Source organism: Mycteria americana, chromosome 2, assembly GCF_035582795.1.
Source record: "Mycteria americana isolate JAX WOST 10 ecotype Jacksonville Zoo and Gardens chromosome 2, USCA_MyAme_1.0, whole genome shotgun sequence".
NCBI lineage: Eukaryota > Metazoa > Chordata > Aves > Ciconiiformes > Ciconiidae > Mycteria > Mycteria americana.
Genome location: NC_134366.1, coordinates 82,510,936 through 82,531,394, shown reverse-complemented (window position 1 = coordinate 82,531,394; position 20,459 = coordinate 82,510,936). Strand labels below are relative to the sequence as shown.

The 20,459-nt window shown below is 38.7% G+C and overlaps 1 protein-coding gene across 1 annotated transcript in view; it reads left to right on the top strand.

The window, feature by feature from the left end:
- GMDS (GDP-mannose 4,6-dehydratase) overlaps positions 1-20,459 on the top strand; it is a 430,384-nt gene that overhangs the window by 191,403 nt on the left and 218,522 nt on the right. Inside the window, exon 7 of the mRNA XM_075493943.1 lies at positions 8,450-8,577. Coding sequence (XP_075350058.1) covers positions 8,450-8,577 — 128 coding nt within the window. The remainder of the gene's footprint in view (positions 1-8,449; positions 8,578-20,459) is intronic.

The window sequence follows — 20,459 nt, the reverse complement described above, 5'->3', positions numbered from 1 at the left end:
TGTCACAAAGCTAACGAGAATAAATTCCTAAGAGAAAAACAGTTGAGCAACAAAGCTCAAAAGGGAGGTACATGGATTTAGGAACATCTTGAGTTATACTGTGTAAGTGTCAAACCCGTCTAGGACTGCTTATTAGTTTGTGTGGGACGCAAAGTTTCAAGTAAGTTATTTGGCTGTGGCTAGATCATTTTTCTCTCTCCAAGAAAATACATCAGCAGTGACTCAGCAAAGTTGTATGCCACTGTGATTGGTTTTCAGGCTAGCTCTTATTACACCCTTTTGCCTTCAGTAGAAGTAAATGAAAGTTCTTTTTACCCCTGACTTGAAGTGAAATGACACATTTTACACTCAGAAATTTGCACGTTAAAAGTTAGCACTAATATGGGTGCACAGAAAGACATGGCAGACCTGTGCAAAACTTTGATTATACCGTGACCCACCACAAGCTGATGTCCCAGCCACCTGGAGAGGCTGGGAGACCAACCAGACTTAGTCCCTCAGAGGTCAGAAGGTCCAAGAAACTGTATTAGTCAGTCATGTGTTGCCAGGTAAGATTAAAAGCCTTGCCTGCTTCATCTCAAGGGAGTGCTAGGGTAAAGGCTGAATGTCTCAGCTTGAACCATCAAACAGCACCTTTTTTGATGTGCTACTGGTTGCTGAGAAGATGAAGGAGGGGAAAGACAAGGGAGAAAAGGAAAGGGGTGTTAAATTTAAGGGCACAGATATCTGAACTTTGATAGCTATTTAACAAGATAAGTTAAAATCCATTTTTTCTGTAAGTTGCCTTAGACTGCATGATATTTCCATTTTGTACAAATGCAGGATTTTCCTTGTGGTTGCATACATTTCTAGCTGTTGTAGCATCAATTCAGCAAAGCATGTACTTAACTCCAATTGTTTACACGCACTTAAACGATATAAAGAGTCTGTGCTGATGGGCAAGCACACTCATGCTTACCCATAGCTCATACATGCAAGGGCTTGTCTAATTCTGTGGCAGCTTAAATGAGAGGCTCAATTCAATAACATTAGTTGTTTAATTTAAAAAATACAGCTTAAATGAGTGTTAACAAATCAGAGTGGCTAAAGACATTTACCTTTGTTTTAAAATGTGGTGTATATGAACTGTGATTAAGAACTCAAAGTGAATAGTTTGGAGCAAAAGGTTAAGTTTTCTGTAAGCGAAAGGCTGCTCTGTTTATGTAAGTGCCATTAACAGCATAAACTTGGGAACAGGAATAACACTTTTACATATTGTTTTCAGTATTAATGTTTGGGTTTTCCTTTATAAGAATCTTTGATGCCTCACCTTTTCCTGTTCAGTGTACAGTTCCTGAGGGGAAAATATTTTAATTTAAGAAAAATTATATGGAGGAAATATACTAAAATAGCACCTGTTGCCCAGCACTTATTGCTGGTATGTCACCCTGTCTTTTTAACAAGCCCATATGATAGATCTGAGATGTGTAATTAGTCCTGAATAAGGGCATTTTGAATGTGAAATCCAATAGCTTTGTGTTACACATTACACATGCAGATTGTCTGCTAATTAAACGTCATTTTTTCACAGTGACTTTAGAGAGCTGCTGCTGTGTAGTCATAGAAATCATCCTGTCATTGTCCTTTGGGAAGTAGAAACCTGTATCTGTTTGTACGCAAAACAGTTGTGAAGAGTTTAAAGCCCTGATGACAGATCCGCAGCGGAGGGCTAGCTCCCCTGAATCACAGGGCAGCGTGGCTCGCCGTGCCGTGACAAACGTCACCTCTGATTCTCATCCTCCGGTGGTGGTTGGTAGGTCTCTCGCCCTACTTCCATGCGCCTCTTTTACAGGGCTTCCTATTGCCCCTCCAGGTAAGCTTTGTGCTATCTTTCCACCCACTGGGAAAAAGAAAAGTCTCCCTACTTTCTGCATTCCCTCCCAATTTCTGTACCTTGCCGTTCCTCACAAGATTGTCTCTCACTCTTATTTTCCCCTCAGATTATAAAAATCATTAATTTTTGTTCCCTCCGTTCCTGGTTCATATGACCTCCTGTTGCCCACAGCTGTCCAAATGTTCTCTGAGCAAGTGGATGTCGGGGGCAGAGGTGCTCTTGGGTTGAAGAGCATCAACCCCCTCCAGTGTGCTGCCCTTCTGCTGCTGCTGCTGCACACCTTTACCTTTCTGCCTCAATCTCCTCATTTTTAAAATACAGGTAGTAGCATATTTTCCATTACCCAAGGAATTCCATTGAAAAGTGTGGTGCAAATGGAAAATGGGGCCAAGCAGACTTAGCACATTTTACTTTTGGCATTGGGAAGTTCAAAATGTGTGTCAATATATTATAAAAGGAAATAATTCAATTGATATGCCGAATAATGTCTTTGTTAGCAATATTTACCACTTCATTTAGTACCACTAAATGATTTAGTACCACTTCATTTTATTGAAATCACACATTTTAAACTAATACCAAATGAGGACTGCTTGATAAGGAGGGACAATTTTATCCTCATGTTATTGGATTGTTGCTTTCAATCTGTGATCTGTAGATTTTATTGTTGTGTGATTATTTCCCAGAGGGCTGACGAAGAAAAACCTTTAGAAACAAGCCTATTATCAGTAACTTATCTTTCCTGTTTAGAGATCTTACGTGTCCATTGGAAAATAATTGGGGGTATGTAAACTGAAAATGTTTGAAAAACGTTGCAAATGTATTAAAAAGCTGAGAAACCCACTATCATAAGGTACTACTAGTTTTAAAGGACAGAGAAAGAGACTGGAAATATTACGATGAAGCAAAGTATTTCCAGCTATGCTATACAGGATTAAAATGTAAGGATTAAAGTACTATATCTCATGTTTCAGGAAATAAAATGATTTATTGCTCAGGTCAGGAAGATGTTTCCCATGCAGTGCATGACTTTACAATGAGTTGCTTATGAATCATAGCACCCTTATTTCATATATATTTCATTCTGCAAAAATCTGATTGTGGACTTTCTGGCAAGCTCATCCAAACGTAGCTGTACTTGCTGTATAAAATTTGCAGGTTATTATGAAGAGCTGGGAAGGAAAAAATCCCTTTTAACAGTGATTTTACCTTTGTTTCCAAACAGTGATGTTTCTACTTTGTGTAATTGTTGTTGTAAGAAGAACAGTTTGTTATTTTAAATGGAGAGTGGATTCACAATTAAAATGCATGAGTGTTTAACATATACTAAGTAGCTGCTTTACTAGTTTTACCAAAATGCAGTACTGTATCAGCTGTTTCGATCAAGATACGGTTGAAAATTCATTTAAGCCCAAAATATGGAAGGTTAATTTAAAGATCTGTAACTTGATTTTTCATCTGGTTTACATTGACATAACTCCATTGATTTCAGAATAATTGTTATTGATTTTCATCAGTATAAGCTAAAGGAGACTCTGGACTTCTTTTCTTAGAAAAACTGGGTGTTGCTTTGTTTTTTTAATTTCAGCTTGTTACAAAAATGGAAAATTCTCATAGAATGGAAATTATGAGCAGTGTGGATTTTCAGGCAATCAAAACATCTTAATGATCTCATTAAATGTATCATTTACAACATATATATGTTAAAAGAAATATGTGCCTTTGAGTTAGTAGGAGCACTGGGTACACAATGTGTTTGAACATGTTAGGCTTCCAGTGGAATCTATGCCAGAACTGCAGAAACCTGGAGGAAAAAAAAACCACCCTTTTTCTTGTGCCAGCATCTTTAGAGACAGAAACCTTTCTATCATATTTTATGCAAAACGAAGAAAAAGATGTTATGGCAACTTGATAGACTGTGCTAGGACTGCATCTCAGCTGATAAGAATTGCTATTAAATGCTATCAGATTGACTGTTATTCTATGATATTACTAGGATTAATGATGGATTTTCTTATGAATGAAACAACTAGTGTTATACAGGGATAGCAGTCTTCCTAAGACCACAGTTTTGTCATCTGTTAAGTTTTGTATGTAGCCTTGAGAGCTTGGAAAATGAGGGTTCTTGAAAAGAAGTAGTTACTATAACAGTGGCTCTTAAAGCTGCTTCATCCATTTGGCTGCCTCTTATAAACCACAGATCCTAGACAAAAACACCTACTTCAAACAGGCAGTTTCCTGATGATACACAAAGGGTGAAGCCCCAGCGCTGATAAAAGGCACGGGGTACTGATGCAGAGACCCAGCTTTTTTTTCTCGGGGCATCCAGCTTTGGAAGTGTAGGTGCATTGAGAGCGTGCTTCCTAAAGCAATAGTTTTGAATATGTGTTAATGAGAGAGATGTCCAGCTTTCAAAACTGTAGCTTTGCCAGATGTAGGCAGCGTCCTTGTCGGAGGGATGAGCTGCGCCAGCTGTTTTCCACCCTGAGCCAGGGCGCAGCGGGTGACAGGCCTGGGCTGGAGAGCAGAAGCTATTGCATTATACCGCTTCTATTTCTTTTTATTGGAGTATTGTTCCTATAGTGGTTTGCTGACAAGTTTCATGTTTTACAGATCAGGTCTGCCTGATGAGGAATCCTTGCTTAAAATCGTATCTAGGATAAATCGGGTTTGTAAATCAGACCTTATGGTTCCTGTTGGAATGCTAATGATCTCAGAGGGAGGGCTTGGGTTTTGAAAACAGATCTAAGCTAATGCCCAGGGTTCCTGAAAGAGCTGTTAATGTCATGAAAACTCATGTTTAAGGCCTCTTTTAAAATGTAAAAACTTGTCAGGCGCTGCTCAACCAAGGCTGTTTGGAATTGCTGAAACGTGTGGACACACCAAAGGATCCTTTGCAACATCTGGCCAGATCTCTGCTGTTGCGGTACAGCAATTCCAGCGCTGTCAGTAGCGACACAAACCAGAGCATAATGTGGCCCATCATGGTTTGGATGTATTTGCTGCATAGACAACTATGCAAAACTGTTAGCCCAGCATGCTTGGCCCTAGCGAGGGAGCAAGGATTACTCTTGTCTTGTTTACTGGAGGATAGTGATCTCCCAGAACAGTGACACCCTCACACATTTTGAAAAAGTGTTCGAATAAGTCCAAATACATCACACATTTACTAGGGTTTTGAACACTCCACGTTCATTTGTACTAGGTGTGAGCAGTGAGGTGTGTTTTACAAAACCTCTCTGGACTAAGGAAGCAGTACAAAGCCAGGAGACAAATGTGGGACTTGGACATCTCCCTTCCCTGCCAACCTAAGCTAGTTTCTGTTGCTACCACCAACATGTTTCCACGTGAATTAGTAATGTTAATACCATAATAAAGTAGGCCTTATTCAGCTGTGATAGCTGGTGGCATTTTAGCTGCTGTATCATCTTAAACCGATGAAAATCAAGATAAAGGGTGAAGTGGTTAACACACCAGCAGCTCTGTTGATACTCTTGCTGGCACTAACTGGGCATTCTATGAAGGAAAATGCTCTTGTAGGTTCAACATTAGCCAGTCATCAATACCTCCTGAGGAAGAAGGAAGCTAACCATCTCTGTGTCTCAAAAGGTACCTTGTATTCAGTTATATAAAGATATCCGTAGAACTACGCATAGACCTTTTAGATAGAATCATTCCTGAGGAAAGAGACATTAAGTCTACCAAGTTTCAGGCCAAAGCAAGATTTTATAGCCCGATTGCAAAACCCTAGGACAGGGCTTTATAATGGAAATGCTGACATAGCCTTAACTATTTTGTATGACTCCAGTGGGCATCAGCTTAAATTCTAGTTATGATGTGCATTTAATGGCATGGGATCAAACATGTAGTGTAATGGGATATTTTAAGATACTGTGTTTGAAGAGAATTGGTATTTAAACATTATTTATGAACCATATCATTTAAATGCTTCTGGAATGTGCCATTCAGTCCTTGGTTGCATGAAAAATTCTAATCACATTTCTCAGAATGAACAGTAGCATAGTTTTCTTCCACAGCTTTAATGCTGAGGCACTTCCAAGAAGAGGGTTGGTATTATTTTGTTGAACCCTTACTGGAATATTTCTGGAAAATAAAGGTTTTCATTTTTCACTGTGGTGCTCTTTAATTCTTCACTTCAGTCTGTTGAGGTATATTCTGGTTTTGTTTGGAGAAGATCTTTGAACATCATTTCTCTCCAATTATCAGTGACTGCAAGAAGACAGCAGTTACTAGTATTTGCTGTGTTGTGCTAGACGAATCTGCTTTTTCTTGTGTAGTATCTTTCATATATTTCAAGCTAAGTTGATAGCATAAAACTTCGCTCTCGCTCACACACACAGCCTAATACGCTTTTTTTTGTTATGCCGAGGAGGTAGTTGCTCCAAAATGGAAGCTGACGTTCATTAGTCGTGTAGGTTGACAGTAAAACTTGCTTTAATGCAGATGATGACTAGAACTCTCAATGCTTTTACTGCAAATGGGAATGTGGCGTTGAAAGCAGCCAGTTTTGCCTATTACTCAGTTGCAGTCTGGAATATAAAGCCATATACTTTATCCTAGAAAAAAAGCTTCTCCTTCAACTGTTATTTACAAATAATAATGCTAACTGAAATTATTTCAGTACAGAAGGTTAGGAAGTTTCAGAGCTAATCCTAGTAAGTTTGTGTAATAGTTTGGATCTATTTTTAATTAATTAGTAATATTCTATGTGAAGATCTCAAAGCACTTTGATAACGTAAAAAATGGGAACAATCTTTGGATAAGTGCCAGTCTGACTAAGCCAAAGAGACTCTGTCACTGGTTTCTGCTAAGCCAGAACTCCACTCCCACTGCAAGCCCATCCAGCCAGGAACAGGGGAACCACAGTACTTTGCTTTCAGAAATTGCAATAGCAGAGTCACAGTGTCGGTCCTGTGGTTTGCACTGTTTATCTTTGGGATAATCATATTTCTCCTCTTGAGTATGCAGGGTGCAGTCTGGAAGAAGGGCTTGGACTTTCATCCTGCAGTTGACTCAGTTGTCCAATTTTTGAGGAACATTGCTATAAAAAAGACCCCCCAGTATATTTTATTTCTGAAAATTTTCAAATCACACTATTTTGTAAGCTTCCTTTATAGATGAACACTTTTTCAGGGAGTATGGAAATTATATGATTTTCATCCTTTAAAAAACAAGCGCAAACTGATGATATATTCTAAATGGCTAATAACCGGAATTCCAATTAGTTCAGCAGTTGACAGAAAATTAAAATTCTATCTTAATACTGTGGTAAGTTCCGAATTATTTAATTGCTTCATTCCATGTGGTGCTTATAGGTGTGCTCTTTCTTTTTTTTTTTTTTTTACTTTTGGCAGTCAAATGACACAAGAAGGTACTGTAGTGCTCTTGACTTTCCAGGAAAAATTAGTAGTCTGAAAAAGACACTTCACATTATTCAATAATTTTGCAGCAGCCTATCATTTGTTTGACAGGAGACAGAAAATACTGAGATGCGTGTCTCAGGAGCAGAGTTCCATAATGAAAAAAACTACATATATGCATTGAATGTACAAGCTGCACTACTTAGGACTTTTGAAATTTGCTAAGAGCATTTTACAAGTGCAGTCATTTTCACTAACTTTCCTGCTTTGCCTTTGGATGAGGTATCATCTGTCACCACTCAATCATTTTTTTTTTAACTATTAAAAAGGCATGTAATTTTAATTTTTGTGGCCCATTACTGTGCAAATGCCATTGGGCTTGTTTAGCCTGAACTCATGGTCTAAATTCAAATCCCTCTGCTTTTGAGGAGACTGTGGACCACATTTTAGAAACACAGCCATCATAATCTAAAAATCAAGATATGAAAATAACTAGAAACAAATATTATTTAAAGCAACTCTACAGGGAGCAGAAATGGGTACACACATTTTCCAGAGCAATACAGTGAACAAAATACGGAAATATGGTAAGATAATGTACAGCCTTCAACTGATAAAGTTGAAATCACAATTTCATGATCTCGCTGAACCTGGGGGACAAAGAGTCCCAAATAACTAGAAAAGTAGAACACATTTAACCATTACATTCCTTTGCAGAATATGTAGTATTTGGATAGTCTCAATTTTTTTTAATTAATAAACTAATTTATTTAGATATATACATTCCTTAAAAAAAAAAAATTTAAAAAGAAAAAAGAAACAGCAACAAAAAACTTGAGGGTGGTCTAAGATGTCTGTCTTCTTTATGTAACCTTTTGCATTTTGTGTTTAAGAACTGACATTCCAAATGATTTTCTTTGGCTTTATGCCTGGACTGAACACTGAGGCAGCAAATTAGGAATGCTTAAGAAGTCCCAAAAAGAAAGATGTTTGCTGTGAAAGTGCAGCTAATGTGACACTTGCACTGGAAGCTTCTTAGCCTACTCGAACAATAAAAGATGGCATGGGTCTAGGTGGTGTGAGGGCACTGAATGAAGACTGAAAGTATCATGTGCTGAGCTATGCAAGGGGTGTTTCTTGCGGCCAGTTATCTGCCACTGTGACTATGCTGATACTACCTTTATTTCTATTCCAGGGGCTAACTTTGTTACTCGAAAAATTAGCCGATCGGTAGCAAAGATTCACCTCGGACAGCTGGATTGTTTCAGCCTGGGCAATCTGGATGCTAAGAGAGACTGGGGCCATGCCAGGGACTACGTAGAGGTAAGCTGTGGGCCACATACCTTTTTCTGAATCATCTTTGTGGTGGGGATAATGCTTATTGCTGTAACTTCAGGTCATGGTTCGCGGAGGGCTATCTTAAGAAGTTTTTGTCTATTGAGGCCTGTTAATTTTGTCTTGCTCTTGATTTCAGACTAGGGAATTTAGTAACACAGCAGTCTACCCCAGGCATGACCTGAACAGAAAAATAAATCTGTGGGTTTACATTCCTTGACTGAATTCCTTGGGGGAGGGGGCTGACTATAAAGTGGATCTATTTTAGAGTATTTCTCCTATTGTTTTGACAAATTTTATGACCAACATTAAGATTGCAGCAAGATGCAATATGACCTGAAGTCAAAGATCCTGCTGGAGGTTGGTGGCCTTTATTATAATGAGGCAAGAATGATGTATATATTAATCAAAGGTCTAGCAGGTTATACATTAGAAAGAAGCATCACAACATAGTTGTGATGGCAGGAATTACAACACATGTGCCTGCATCTAGTGTTTGAAATGTTTTTGTAGTCAGGATTTGTTTCTAATTTTATTCTATGCATCTACTTAAGCAGACAAACAAACAATACCCCTGTATTGTATTACAAGGAGACATGAATGACCATGTAGGAAATATTGTCTTTTCCCCAGGAGACTTTTGTCCCCATTTTGGTCCTTAAGATTTCCTGTGGTCATTGGACTATTTCTGTCTTTTAATAATTCCTTGCTGGGAAACCGGATTTGGCTTCACCATTCATTGATGTAGTTTAAAAAGATGATGACTGTTTGTTTTCTTTTTCTATATTACAAAGTAAGAAGTATTTCAGTAGGAAAAAGTCTGATTTGGGATTTTTATCGTAAATTGAGATTTAAAAGGTAAAATAAAAGCTGACCTCTCAAATCTTGTTTATGGTCAAAAAGAAACAGCAAGAAAACAAAATCGTGATACCACAGTATAAACTTTTGTTCTGTGTGATATTTAAAAAGGTAAACAACCATATTGCCTTGGTATCAAAAGGGTTACATCAAGTAGGCAAAGAAGGTGATTTTTGGCAGCCGGTTATAAATAAAGTTGGCTTTTGGTTCTGCGCTGTATTTGCATGTAAGGTGGTAAGGGCACCATGAATGTCATTACTATGCCTCCATGACTATTGTTTTATATTTGTGGCTACAACATTCGTTGAAGCAGTTAATCCAGTAAACCATCCCAATCATATTTTTAATGGATAAAACTACAGTCAAGAGTGTTCCTAAATTCAGTTACCAAGTCTCAACTGAAAGGCAGGAAAAGATAAGCCAAATAAAATCATGAGTTGTATGAACATAATGAGCATAATTTGCTAACAGGCACTGGATATTCCATAAATACTTCAGCTATCTCATTCCAAGACAACTTGCACCAGATCATAAATTGTGGGATGAATTCTGATGTCTTCATCCATAAGGGAAATCCAGAATAACCCTCTTGTGCCTAGTGGGTCAGACCCTTGTCCTGTGTTCAAACCTTTACAAACAAAAAGGAAATGAGAACAAGTCTACCCAGAAGAATGACTAGCTTTCAAGGCCTTTGGCCTCCAGAAGGAATGTAGTTGTCCGAGGTCTACAGCACGAACACATGTCTGTTGTGTAAGTAGCATTCCAGACCTTTAGCTACACATTTTGGGCCTGTCCCAAAATCTTCTGGAAAGAATTCCTCACTAAAATATAGTTCATCCTGAGTATTTCTCTTCCTGGAGAAGTACCCCTTTGGATAATGAGAGAGTTATTATCAATTCTCTAATTCCCTGAATATTGTGGAAATGTGGTTACAGGCAGCCTTCTAATGGCTAAAAAAGAGAGTAACTTTAAACTGGAAATAAACAATTATTTGAGGCTTTAATGGACTGGAAAGTAGGGCTTAGAGATTTAACGTTGTTCAAATAAATACATAGTATGTTAGAAAGCATGATCGTATTTACAAGCATTTGGGGAGCTTCCTTAAGCATATGGCTGAACACATAGGGATATATCTTATCCTCTCCATATGTACTTTTAAATCCCATCAATATTAATACAAGTAACACATGTGCGTATAGACTAGACCATGTACTGTGTTTTCTTTCTCCTTATTTCCTTATTAGGGATAATAATAAAACCATAAATACATTCTTTTTTGTTGTTTTATAAAACATTATGGGTCAATTCCTCATCTCATGAAAGTTGATGACCAAACTCCCATTGACTTCATGGAGAGATAGTATCCTGCATGTACTGGAGTGGAGAACGTCTGGTGGTTACAAAGCACAAGCAGAAGTCAGGACTCGAGCTTTGATCACATGCGTTCATCCGACTGCCACTGTGATTTTGAGCAAACTCTTCTGTATACAGTAAAGCATGAAAGCATGTGCCTGCACTAAAGCATGTAGGTGCCCACCAAGGAATGGGCTGCCAGCATGCTCAGTGCTAGCTGTGGGTTGATGTCAGCTTTAGTAGCAGATGGTTCAGAAGTCTGATGTTTAAACATAGGTTCATATCAGGGGAGAATAGTTGGAATATGTGTTTGATTAGATTTTTGAGCTGGGATTTGAACTGCTACCTGCAGGAACTGAAAATCAGGTACAGCGGCATTGTGCTGGTGAACGCAAACCGGGAAGTCTAACTCACTGGAAAGAAAGGTTTCCATTCAGTGTTTTAAGAGATCAAAATAGAAATAAGTAGACACTGAAAATTGGGGGGGGGGGGGGATGATTATTAGTTTTATTCTAAAATTATATTAGTAACTCTTAACATGCAGAAATTGCTGCTGCCTCTTACTCCCCCTTTCTCCTTTTTACTCTACTGTGATCCAGCACAAGTAGCACAAGTCTCATGGGACGGTGTTAGAGATGACGGTTAATGCCACTGAGTTGGAAGAGGAAAAACAGTATATCAGCGCTACTGATATATGAATCTTCTGTGTGCTGTTTTGTTTTGTGAGGGTAACTTATACCTTTTATTTGTTGGAGAAAGTTCTCGTAAACCATCTGCTAGGTATTTTCAAATTTTAGTACAATAGCAAGCCTTAACAGTCTGACTCATTTCTATGCCATTTATAAAATACAAGGCATCATACAAATTTCCTCAGTCACTCACCCAAGAGTCTTATTTCAAATTTAACTTGGACCGTTAAAAAAATGCCCATCAATCCATCACTAGTTGGTTGGTTTTTTAAATTTCCTACATGCTAAATACTCTAAATGAAGTCATGAAGGTATACCTGCAACTAAAACCTTAAAGTGTTGTTCTTGGGGAGGTAATAGACACATTTCTTTGTAAAGATGTAACGGGAAAGCCAACAAATAGCACATAGTCATGTTGGAAGGTAGCTCTGGGAAAAGAGCAAGTTCGTGTTAGAGTTCAATAGCTGAAGCTTTTTCTTCCTTTCCTTCAGTTTCGTCTTTATCACCCGCTGATACTCAGGTTGCCTTCGGCAGTTGCATTGCCCACACCTCGGTGTTGTGCAGAGAGCATTAATACTGCACTGATGAATGCTGTGGAAAAGCCTATCAATACATATCTTACAAAAGTAGAAAAAACAAGTCAAAGGTCACAGTTTTGATAGTCTTTAAATATTCATACAGATCAGAAATATATTCTTTTGCCTTCAATAGAAATCCAGCAGTATTTCAAGCAATAATTACAAAGGACTCATAACTGGATCATAGTTGGTTCCAATTCAATTAATAACAGGTCTAGTCAAATGCTTAAAATTAAGCATGTGCCTAAATTCATGGTGAAATCAGGGACTATTTGATATTCTAAATGTATGGCAATCAGCTTTGATTAATTTATATTTAAATAATGTAAAAAAAAACAAAGCAAAAAAGAACAGTTTATAAATAAGTAATATAGTAAGTTATTGTACAGTCCAACCAAGCACATTAACAAACTCTTTAAAGAGATACTTTCCATCTTTTTTTTTTTTGTTTTTAAATTGGTACTGGTGCTTATTTGTAGTTTGTGATTAAAATGCGTAAGAAAATGTGCAGTCATTTTTATTGTCTTAAACCATTTTACGCATGTTGAAATTGAGATAGTAAAATCTAATCTACGGTGATGCCTTCTGCATTTAAATCTCCAGTCAGCATCACCTGGTCTTTTATTCATGATTCTTCTATTCACCATTCTAATAGGTAGAGACTGACCCTTGGAGACAGCTGCTACCATTTCTGTTGTGGGAAATCCCTTCTTGTACGTCTGTGTGTATGTTTAAATATAAAAACTCTTGCCAGACAGAATTATTGAAAATTTTACTTTACTCTTGTGCATAAGAAAAGGATTCAGCCAGCGAGACTGTTGGCCAAGGCATTTGTAGTTCTGTTTTGTTGTTTTCTTGGAGAGTGAAGGTTGTGTCGTCTTTTGAGATATGTTTTACCTTAGTCTGATGAGACTTAAAGTTTTTTCTGCTACATCCTTTCATCTGCCCAGTGGAATACTTGCTTGTGAGAGTCTTGCTTTGTTGAGGATTGTTGGTTATAAAAGGAAAGTCAGTTATATCTGTCTGTGTAACTATCAATATTTCGTACAGTTACAAGATTGGCTCATGAGCTCAAAGGCATGCTTTTAAATGACGATTACTCTCTTGTTATGGACTGATGTGAAAAATGTTTTTCCCTTCTTACTGCTTAGTTTTTATGCTCAAAGTTAATCACTTGTAATAAAAGTTAAGAAATAATTTTAAACCCTCAATGCTGGACTTCTTTGAGTATGAGAGTAAAGGTTTCTCAGCCATCCAGGTACTCAAGTGTATTTTGTGTATTTCCAAATGAGAACTTTTTCTTTCCATCCGCTTGCTTGAGCTGGGATAATTAATGGCACTAATAAGCCAAATTGATCTTAAAATTATATCCAATCTGCTCTGATTGATGTGATGATCCACTGAACTGATTATCTTATTGCTGCCATCTAGGTGAAGTAATTGAGAGCAGCAGGGCTTGTATGAACCTTTAGGATAAAGTTTGATAGACTGTGCTCCTTTGGAACAACTACTGGACATTTATAAAACTCTTGACAGGTACTTGCTGAAGCAGTATCTTTTCTAGAAGCATGTCTATCAGAGACAATGACTATTCCACCTTATTTTCTTTCTAATAGTTTAAAAATCTGTTGTCCTTTTTATAAGATGTAGAACTAAGCCTCATGCTGAAATGCTTTCTGAGAAAGCAACATCCTCCCAAAGGAAGTACGCACTTACCGATGGCACAATATTCTTTGATTTCCTCATGTAAATCCTTTGGACACATGGGGGTATGATGTATCCAGGATAAAGGAAGTCACATTTGACCATGGTAGTATGTTCAATCGTCCATGCAAACAATGATCCAGTTCTCAGGATACATTACAGCCAGTGTAAGTGGTCACAGCACAGATAACTGGTCTCAAATGAAAGATGCCAAATCGCATTGTGAAGTTCACCCAGCACTGACCCACAGGCACTGGCATTCACAATAGAGCCCCTTCTTCACGACACAACGAGAGTGCTGGAACAGCAGGTCCCAGAAGAAGTAAAGAAGATTGTCTTCCCTCTGGTTGAGTCTATAGGGAAAAGACATAGATAAGTGTATTGCCAGAGTAAATTCATGATGCCATTGCTTTAGTAAATTATTTGTACACGTTGCACCTCAGCTGAAATGTTCCAACGCTACAAAAGAGTTCAAGTTTTGATATGAGGTGGCAGACGGCACAAAACAGGCGTCTGCCCGGCATGTGTCTCATGCAGAATCAAAATAGGATCCCGTGAGACCCCATTGTCATTTCTCTCTCTTTATTGCTGCCGAGGTAGGCTCCATCAGGCTCCCTGAGCTCAGTAAGGCGCCGGTGGTCCCACTTGACTTCTGGTTTCAGAAACTGCTCTTTTAACTCTCTGGTTTTAGTTAAGAAATTGGGAGTCAGACTGAAGACATTGAACATTTTCTCCAAGGCTATTTCTGAGCAGTACCAAAATGAACTGTCACAAATGATCAGTATATAGTGAAGCTCTCCTGAAGCTCTCCTCAGTATACATTTCTTCTCTGTTGTCCCATGCAAGCAGACAAAAAGTCGATATTTAAATAATGATGTTTTCTTTCAGTTAGAGCATGATTTGATGCCAGCAAAATGTAGGTATAATTCTCAAACATATTCTTTCAGATTTTGAAAATATGGGCAAACTTTCCCTTATGAAGAGAGAACGTGTTTTAGAACAGCTGTGATAGTAAAATGTTTCCTTTTTAATGCCAAATAAAAGCTTACATTTCAGTAAATAAGGCTGCACAATAAAAGAGCTTATAATACATTTCTTTCAGCGCATGTAGTTTAGATTAGACTTCTTGACTATTAGAAATAGTTGCAATTCCCAGCAGAGTAACACACTAACATCTTAATTTTACTCATGTAGATGATGTCTGCATTAAAGAAAAACAAACCAAGTCCTTCATGGTTTTTGAAATGCTGAAGTCTGTAAATAATGTGATTCTAAATAACTACAGCATAAGTGAGAAAATTCAAACATGCTTTATACATGTGTGCATGTACACACACCCCCCACCTGTACATATGTGTGTGTATGTGAATGTATATATGTTTCTGTTTGAGCATGGATGATTTTGTGGAAATTATTTTCAATTTCATGTATTTTAAGAGGTGCATGTATGTGCTATTTTCTCTTTAAGTTTGACATGATTGCTAATAAGAGATTGAACAAGAAAGTCATTTATTACACTAGACATGAATGGTCTCCGTATTTAAAACATAAAAATGAGGAAAGAAAAGGGTTTTAATTACAATATGTAGGTGTTCTGTCTAATGCATATCATATGGTATTGATTTCCAGCAGCAGTGCCTACTGTAAGTGTTGCTGTTAGACCTTTTCCTTTCACAAAACTATCCTGATCTATTTCAGAGCTACAGCACCATTTCCCCCTTTTTATTTTCTTGCAGCCATTTTTTATGTGAGGGGAATAGAATTGTAAAAAGGTTGTTTTCTTATTTACATAAATTTTCCTCTAGCTTTCTTTTTCACCACTTTTGTGTTTGACCTATTAGTGTTTTTAGGCTTTACAAAGCCAAAAAAGTGCTTTCCTCAGCAAAACCATCTGGTTTAGTTTCCTGTGCCTCAACAATGATATGTGTATTATTATCAAGGCCACCCCGGTGGTTTTCTAAGTGGTCTTGTTACAGCGGTGGTCTTACAATTCAATTGGAGTGATGGAGAGGTTAGACTAAGGCTTCTTTCAAGTATAAGTTTCCAGCTTGATAAATTATGTATTGTTGTCATATTTCTGAGACTGACCTATTATGCCATTGTAGCTTGAATGCAGTATCTCTTCAAATAACACAACTACCAGAGTCGTCCTGACAAATTCTGCTTCTGCAGCGTGTTCTTCTTGTAGAATACCAAATTGAGGCGCTTTTCAGATGTAACTTTAAATGCATGCTGTGTTCCTATGATTTTAGTTTTCTGCTCTGTCTGGTAACGTGTGGAAAAAAAAGTAAAATTATGACAGGGTCCATGTTTAGGAGGTATACTTATACTTGTGATAGGATCGGAAGAAAACATACGGATGCCAGGAGAGAGACTATATAATGCAGTACATACACCATCACTGCAGTCCACGACAGTGCATGCTGCAGGACAATGTTTACTCATTAGCAGGTGGCAATATAACACCAGGGTGAAAACAAACCAGACTTTAAAAAAGGGTCTGTTTCACCTTCCAGTCGGTCTTCTGTTGGTTTTAACGTGGGGCAACTGCAGATGAGACTGTGAGAAAGAGATGAATCTCCCGAGGCGGGTGGGATTGCCTGGGCCCAGGGAGCGAGTACACCAGACAGCCTGCTCGGGGCTGCAGCTGCGCCTGGAGGGAAACCATGACCCGTCATGGGATGGAGCGTGTTCACCGTACAGGGAATCTTCACAAAATTTAACAGCAAAGGTCTCACAAGTCTCTCCTGAGTGTATGTAAACCATGATTTTTTAAATTCCTTTTTTTTCCGTTGGAGTCCACACACAGTTTATGAATTGGGCAAGTTTGGGGCAAATTTGATGGAAATGTTCTCATAAACATTCTTTAGCCCTCTGCATGCAAAATTTCAAATACTTACTGTACATCAAGGAAACCCTGAGTTCATGGAAAAAAATTATTGAGGTTTATGGGGGAGTTAATAAATATGAAATGTATTCTTTAACCAGCCAAATCACTTCAATTGACATTTCTCCTTCTTTTCTTTGCTCTTTCTCCTATCGGGGGGGGGGGAACCAACCAGGTGTGTCTTACCTTTGAACTCAGAAAATTTTTTATTCAGTCAGATGGTATTTGGCAACATTTTAAAGAACGGGAAGCAGCATCTTTTATTGGTAAATGTTAGGCAACATTAATAACAGGTACTGCTACCAGCCCCACCTGTAATAACCCAGATAGTTTCTCTTTATTAACTAATCTATAATTTACAGATTTATTTGAATCTTGGAGTAATGCACCACATTCTGAGAAAGCTGTGTAGCATAGTTGGTTTTAATTTTAATAAGGGGAAAAAAAATCCCTTAAAACAGATCATTAAAATTTAATGAGGACATTTTTAAAACCCCATAATGGTTCAATTTACACTGGAAGTCAAAAATAGTTAACGGTGGTGTTATGTCTGTGTGGTAACATCCTCACTATACAGTAATTGTTTTCATTTGAAATGAAGCCAGTAAAACATCATGGGCAGTGCATTCCCAGAACCAAAGTTTTTAGCCCTCCAACAATTTCAGGTCATACCACTGAAAGAAGAAATATTTCAGAGGATAAATTAAAATGTCAGGGCTCACTTTTATTGTACTCTAGCTGTTAATATTCTGTGTATTATTAAGAAGACTGGTTATCAGCAGAGTGACTGTTCTTTCCTGATCTGGGTATGGAAAAAAAAAACTTTTTTTTGTTTGTTTGAGTGGGAAACATTCCCCAAACCCACAGGGTGCACTTAATATGCCACTTTTAGTTTTAGCAGAAATACTTGAATTCTAGCTGTAGGTGTTTTTGGATGAAGCCTTGACCTAACAACCAACATTAATGGTCCAAAGACAGAGCAGCTGAACTTTCCAGTTGGCCCTCTTTGGCCAAGATTAAGCTTCCCCTGGGGATGGTTGACTTGGTTACCAGGTTAAGTATGTGAAGAAAGCTTATTGCTGTCATGTGCTTGACTCCTCTCTCTCTTCCTCTTAAAATCCATGTGATTTCTGCAACAAGAGCAATTGTTTATTTCCTCAGGAGTGTGAGGAGCATTACATTTGCAAGGTAGGTGAGCGACATTGGTGTTTTCTTATCGCCCGTCCCCAGTCAGCTCAGCAACGTGGCTGGGATGGATTTGCCTGCAGCCGTGAAACAGGAGAATGAAGTAAACAGTGGATCCCTGACATCGGCCTGTGCCTGCAGCTTACATGAGGGCTGTGCAAAACAGCTGGCGGTTCCCTCAAACCCTCCCAGTGCTTCCCCCTTCGTGCAGGTCAAGGCTGACTGGTGCAGGGGAGCCCAGCGCTGTCCTTCCCCGCACGCCCTGCTGGCACACAGGGCAATTCCTGGTGCTAGCAACCTTGGTGGCCGTTTCATTGCTTCTAGTGAAATAAGGATTTTGGTGGTGTTTCTTAAGTGAGTAGGCCCATGTATCTGCTTTCTACATTTTCTGTTGTGCAGTGGGATTAAAGGATCTCTGATATTGGATTTGAGGAAAAAAAATTAGGGGATCCCTAACTATCCATATGAAATGTTGCCTGCCTGCGAGGACAAATTATTAGGGGTTTTTCATAGGGTTGAATGCAGCCTAGGCACATTTTGCCTAGCCTAGTCTCTCTTGTTCAATAGCATGAGAAAAGCAGGGCAAGCTCAACCGTTTGAAACCTCGAAGGACCATGACCTCCAGCTACCAGCCCCTGCTGTGAGCTGTTGCCTGAACTGCTGGGTCCATAGGAGTGTTGGATGTTGAGCCGACTTCTCATTGCACCAATGTTACTTACATTCATGGTGTTCTTCTATTAAGAGAACAGGCGCTGTTAAGAAAATATGCTTACTCTCTAACTTTGCTCTTAATAACAAGCTTTTTACTTTTTAGATGATATTTCTAGTGCAAGTTGTGTGTTATTATTTCTTGATCTGCAAATGGGTTTGATTTTTTTTTTTTAATATCAAAAGAGGTTTTCTTTCTTCCAAGTGCGCTTTACAGATTTCTTTAAGGAGCAGTAAATTGCATTAGTAGAGTATTAACTCCTACTTCTGCCTTAACCTCTATCAAGTGAGATGTTACTCTACACAGTAACAGTTTATCAAGGCAACCCTAACGCTGTAATACCAGGCACACATGTTGCTTTTGACATAATGAAAAGTTGGTACAAATCATATAGTCTTACTGCTCTGTGCCTTATTTTACAAGAAAAAGTAATGCTTTATGTTGCTAATGCAGTATTTTTTCCTTTTGCAATGCAGGCATATTTTCCCCCTCACCATTAATTTATTATGCTGCATTTATTTCCAGACAAACCCTACTTTTCCATATCTGGTGGGAATTTCTCTCTTCCTCTGAGGTGTTTTAAATTCAACGAGCATCAGGTTTTTAATATATCATATTCATTTTAAAGGGGAAATAATTGACAAGGGAAAAATATTTTAAGTATACCCTTTTCATTTTATTGCCAGTATTATTACTGATATCCGGGGTAGATATATATTAAAAATACTGCCAGTTTAAAACTGTTCATCTCCCAGATTACAAGCGGATCTCGGGTTATTGGAAAAGTGTCAGGAGGCATGAGATAGGATGGTCTGTAGGCTACATGACAGACCAAGACAAGATAGGTCTGTCTCCCAACAAGGGAAAGCCCAAGAGGCACTTGGCTGCTGCTGGGCAATGTGCCTCTTACCACCATCGTCTCCTGGTTGCTGGCAGCCTTGCTCTTGAACCTCCGTGCTGAGAGGAGGTTGTATTTTAAGTGCCGTATTCAGGCTGCAGCTGGGGAATCACCACTGCTCCTGTTTGTGCGTGTTCCATGTATATGTTTATTTGATGTTTTATTTCAGCCCATAATACCTTGTAAACCTTTTCCAGTGACTCCTATGCTATAACCGTGGCATGCACCACTGGAATGTGGCTTTCTGAATTGGTAGTACTGGTAGCAGAAACGATACTGGTTTGCAAGGAGGAGCCTGCTGTGGAGCAGGGCCCAGCTGTGCTCTGCTTTCCGGGAATGCCAAGGTGGAGCACGAAGGAGCTTGCCTTCCAAGGAGCTAACTGTACTGTCTGGTGCCTCATCTCTAGGAGAATCTTTTTTTCCCTTTTTTTAAACGTAATTCAAGAGCAGGTGAGTAACAATTTAGAACTGGTGTTGGTTGGAGGTTTCTGCAAGTTCTTATGGTCTGAGCACACTTAATGTAACACTTCATATAATGTACAGCATTTTAATGGAGTCTTACAAATATGGGTGCTAAGAAGACATTTTAGAAAATACTCTATTTGATCCAGATAGCAATAAAGGGTGAGAGCACACGCGTGAAGTGCGCAAGCCCCAGGAGGACTGTGCATTCCCTCCCTGCCCTCCTGGCAAGCCTGAGGACCGAGCATGCTGCAAACCAACTGCAGGAATTGGTTTGGAGTGAAATCTTGTTCTAACAATACGTTTATTGACTTCGGTGGGACTTGACTTCATCCATTGTGTCCTACATTTATGCATGGGGAGGCGGGGGCCAGCAGAAGAGAAAGAGGCTCTGTGCCCACACAGAGTTACTCAGTACACCTGTGATAGGGACAGCCACGATTTGGCTCTAAAAGTGACCTCAGGAGACATTAAAATTCCATTTAACGCGTTACCAATATAAACAGGAAGCGTAATAAAGAGTTTTCACCTGGCCCACTCTGTGCCA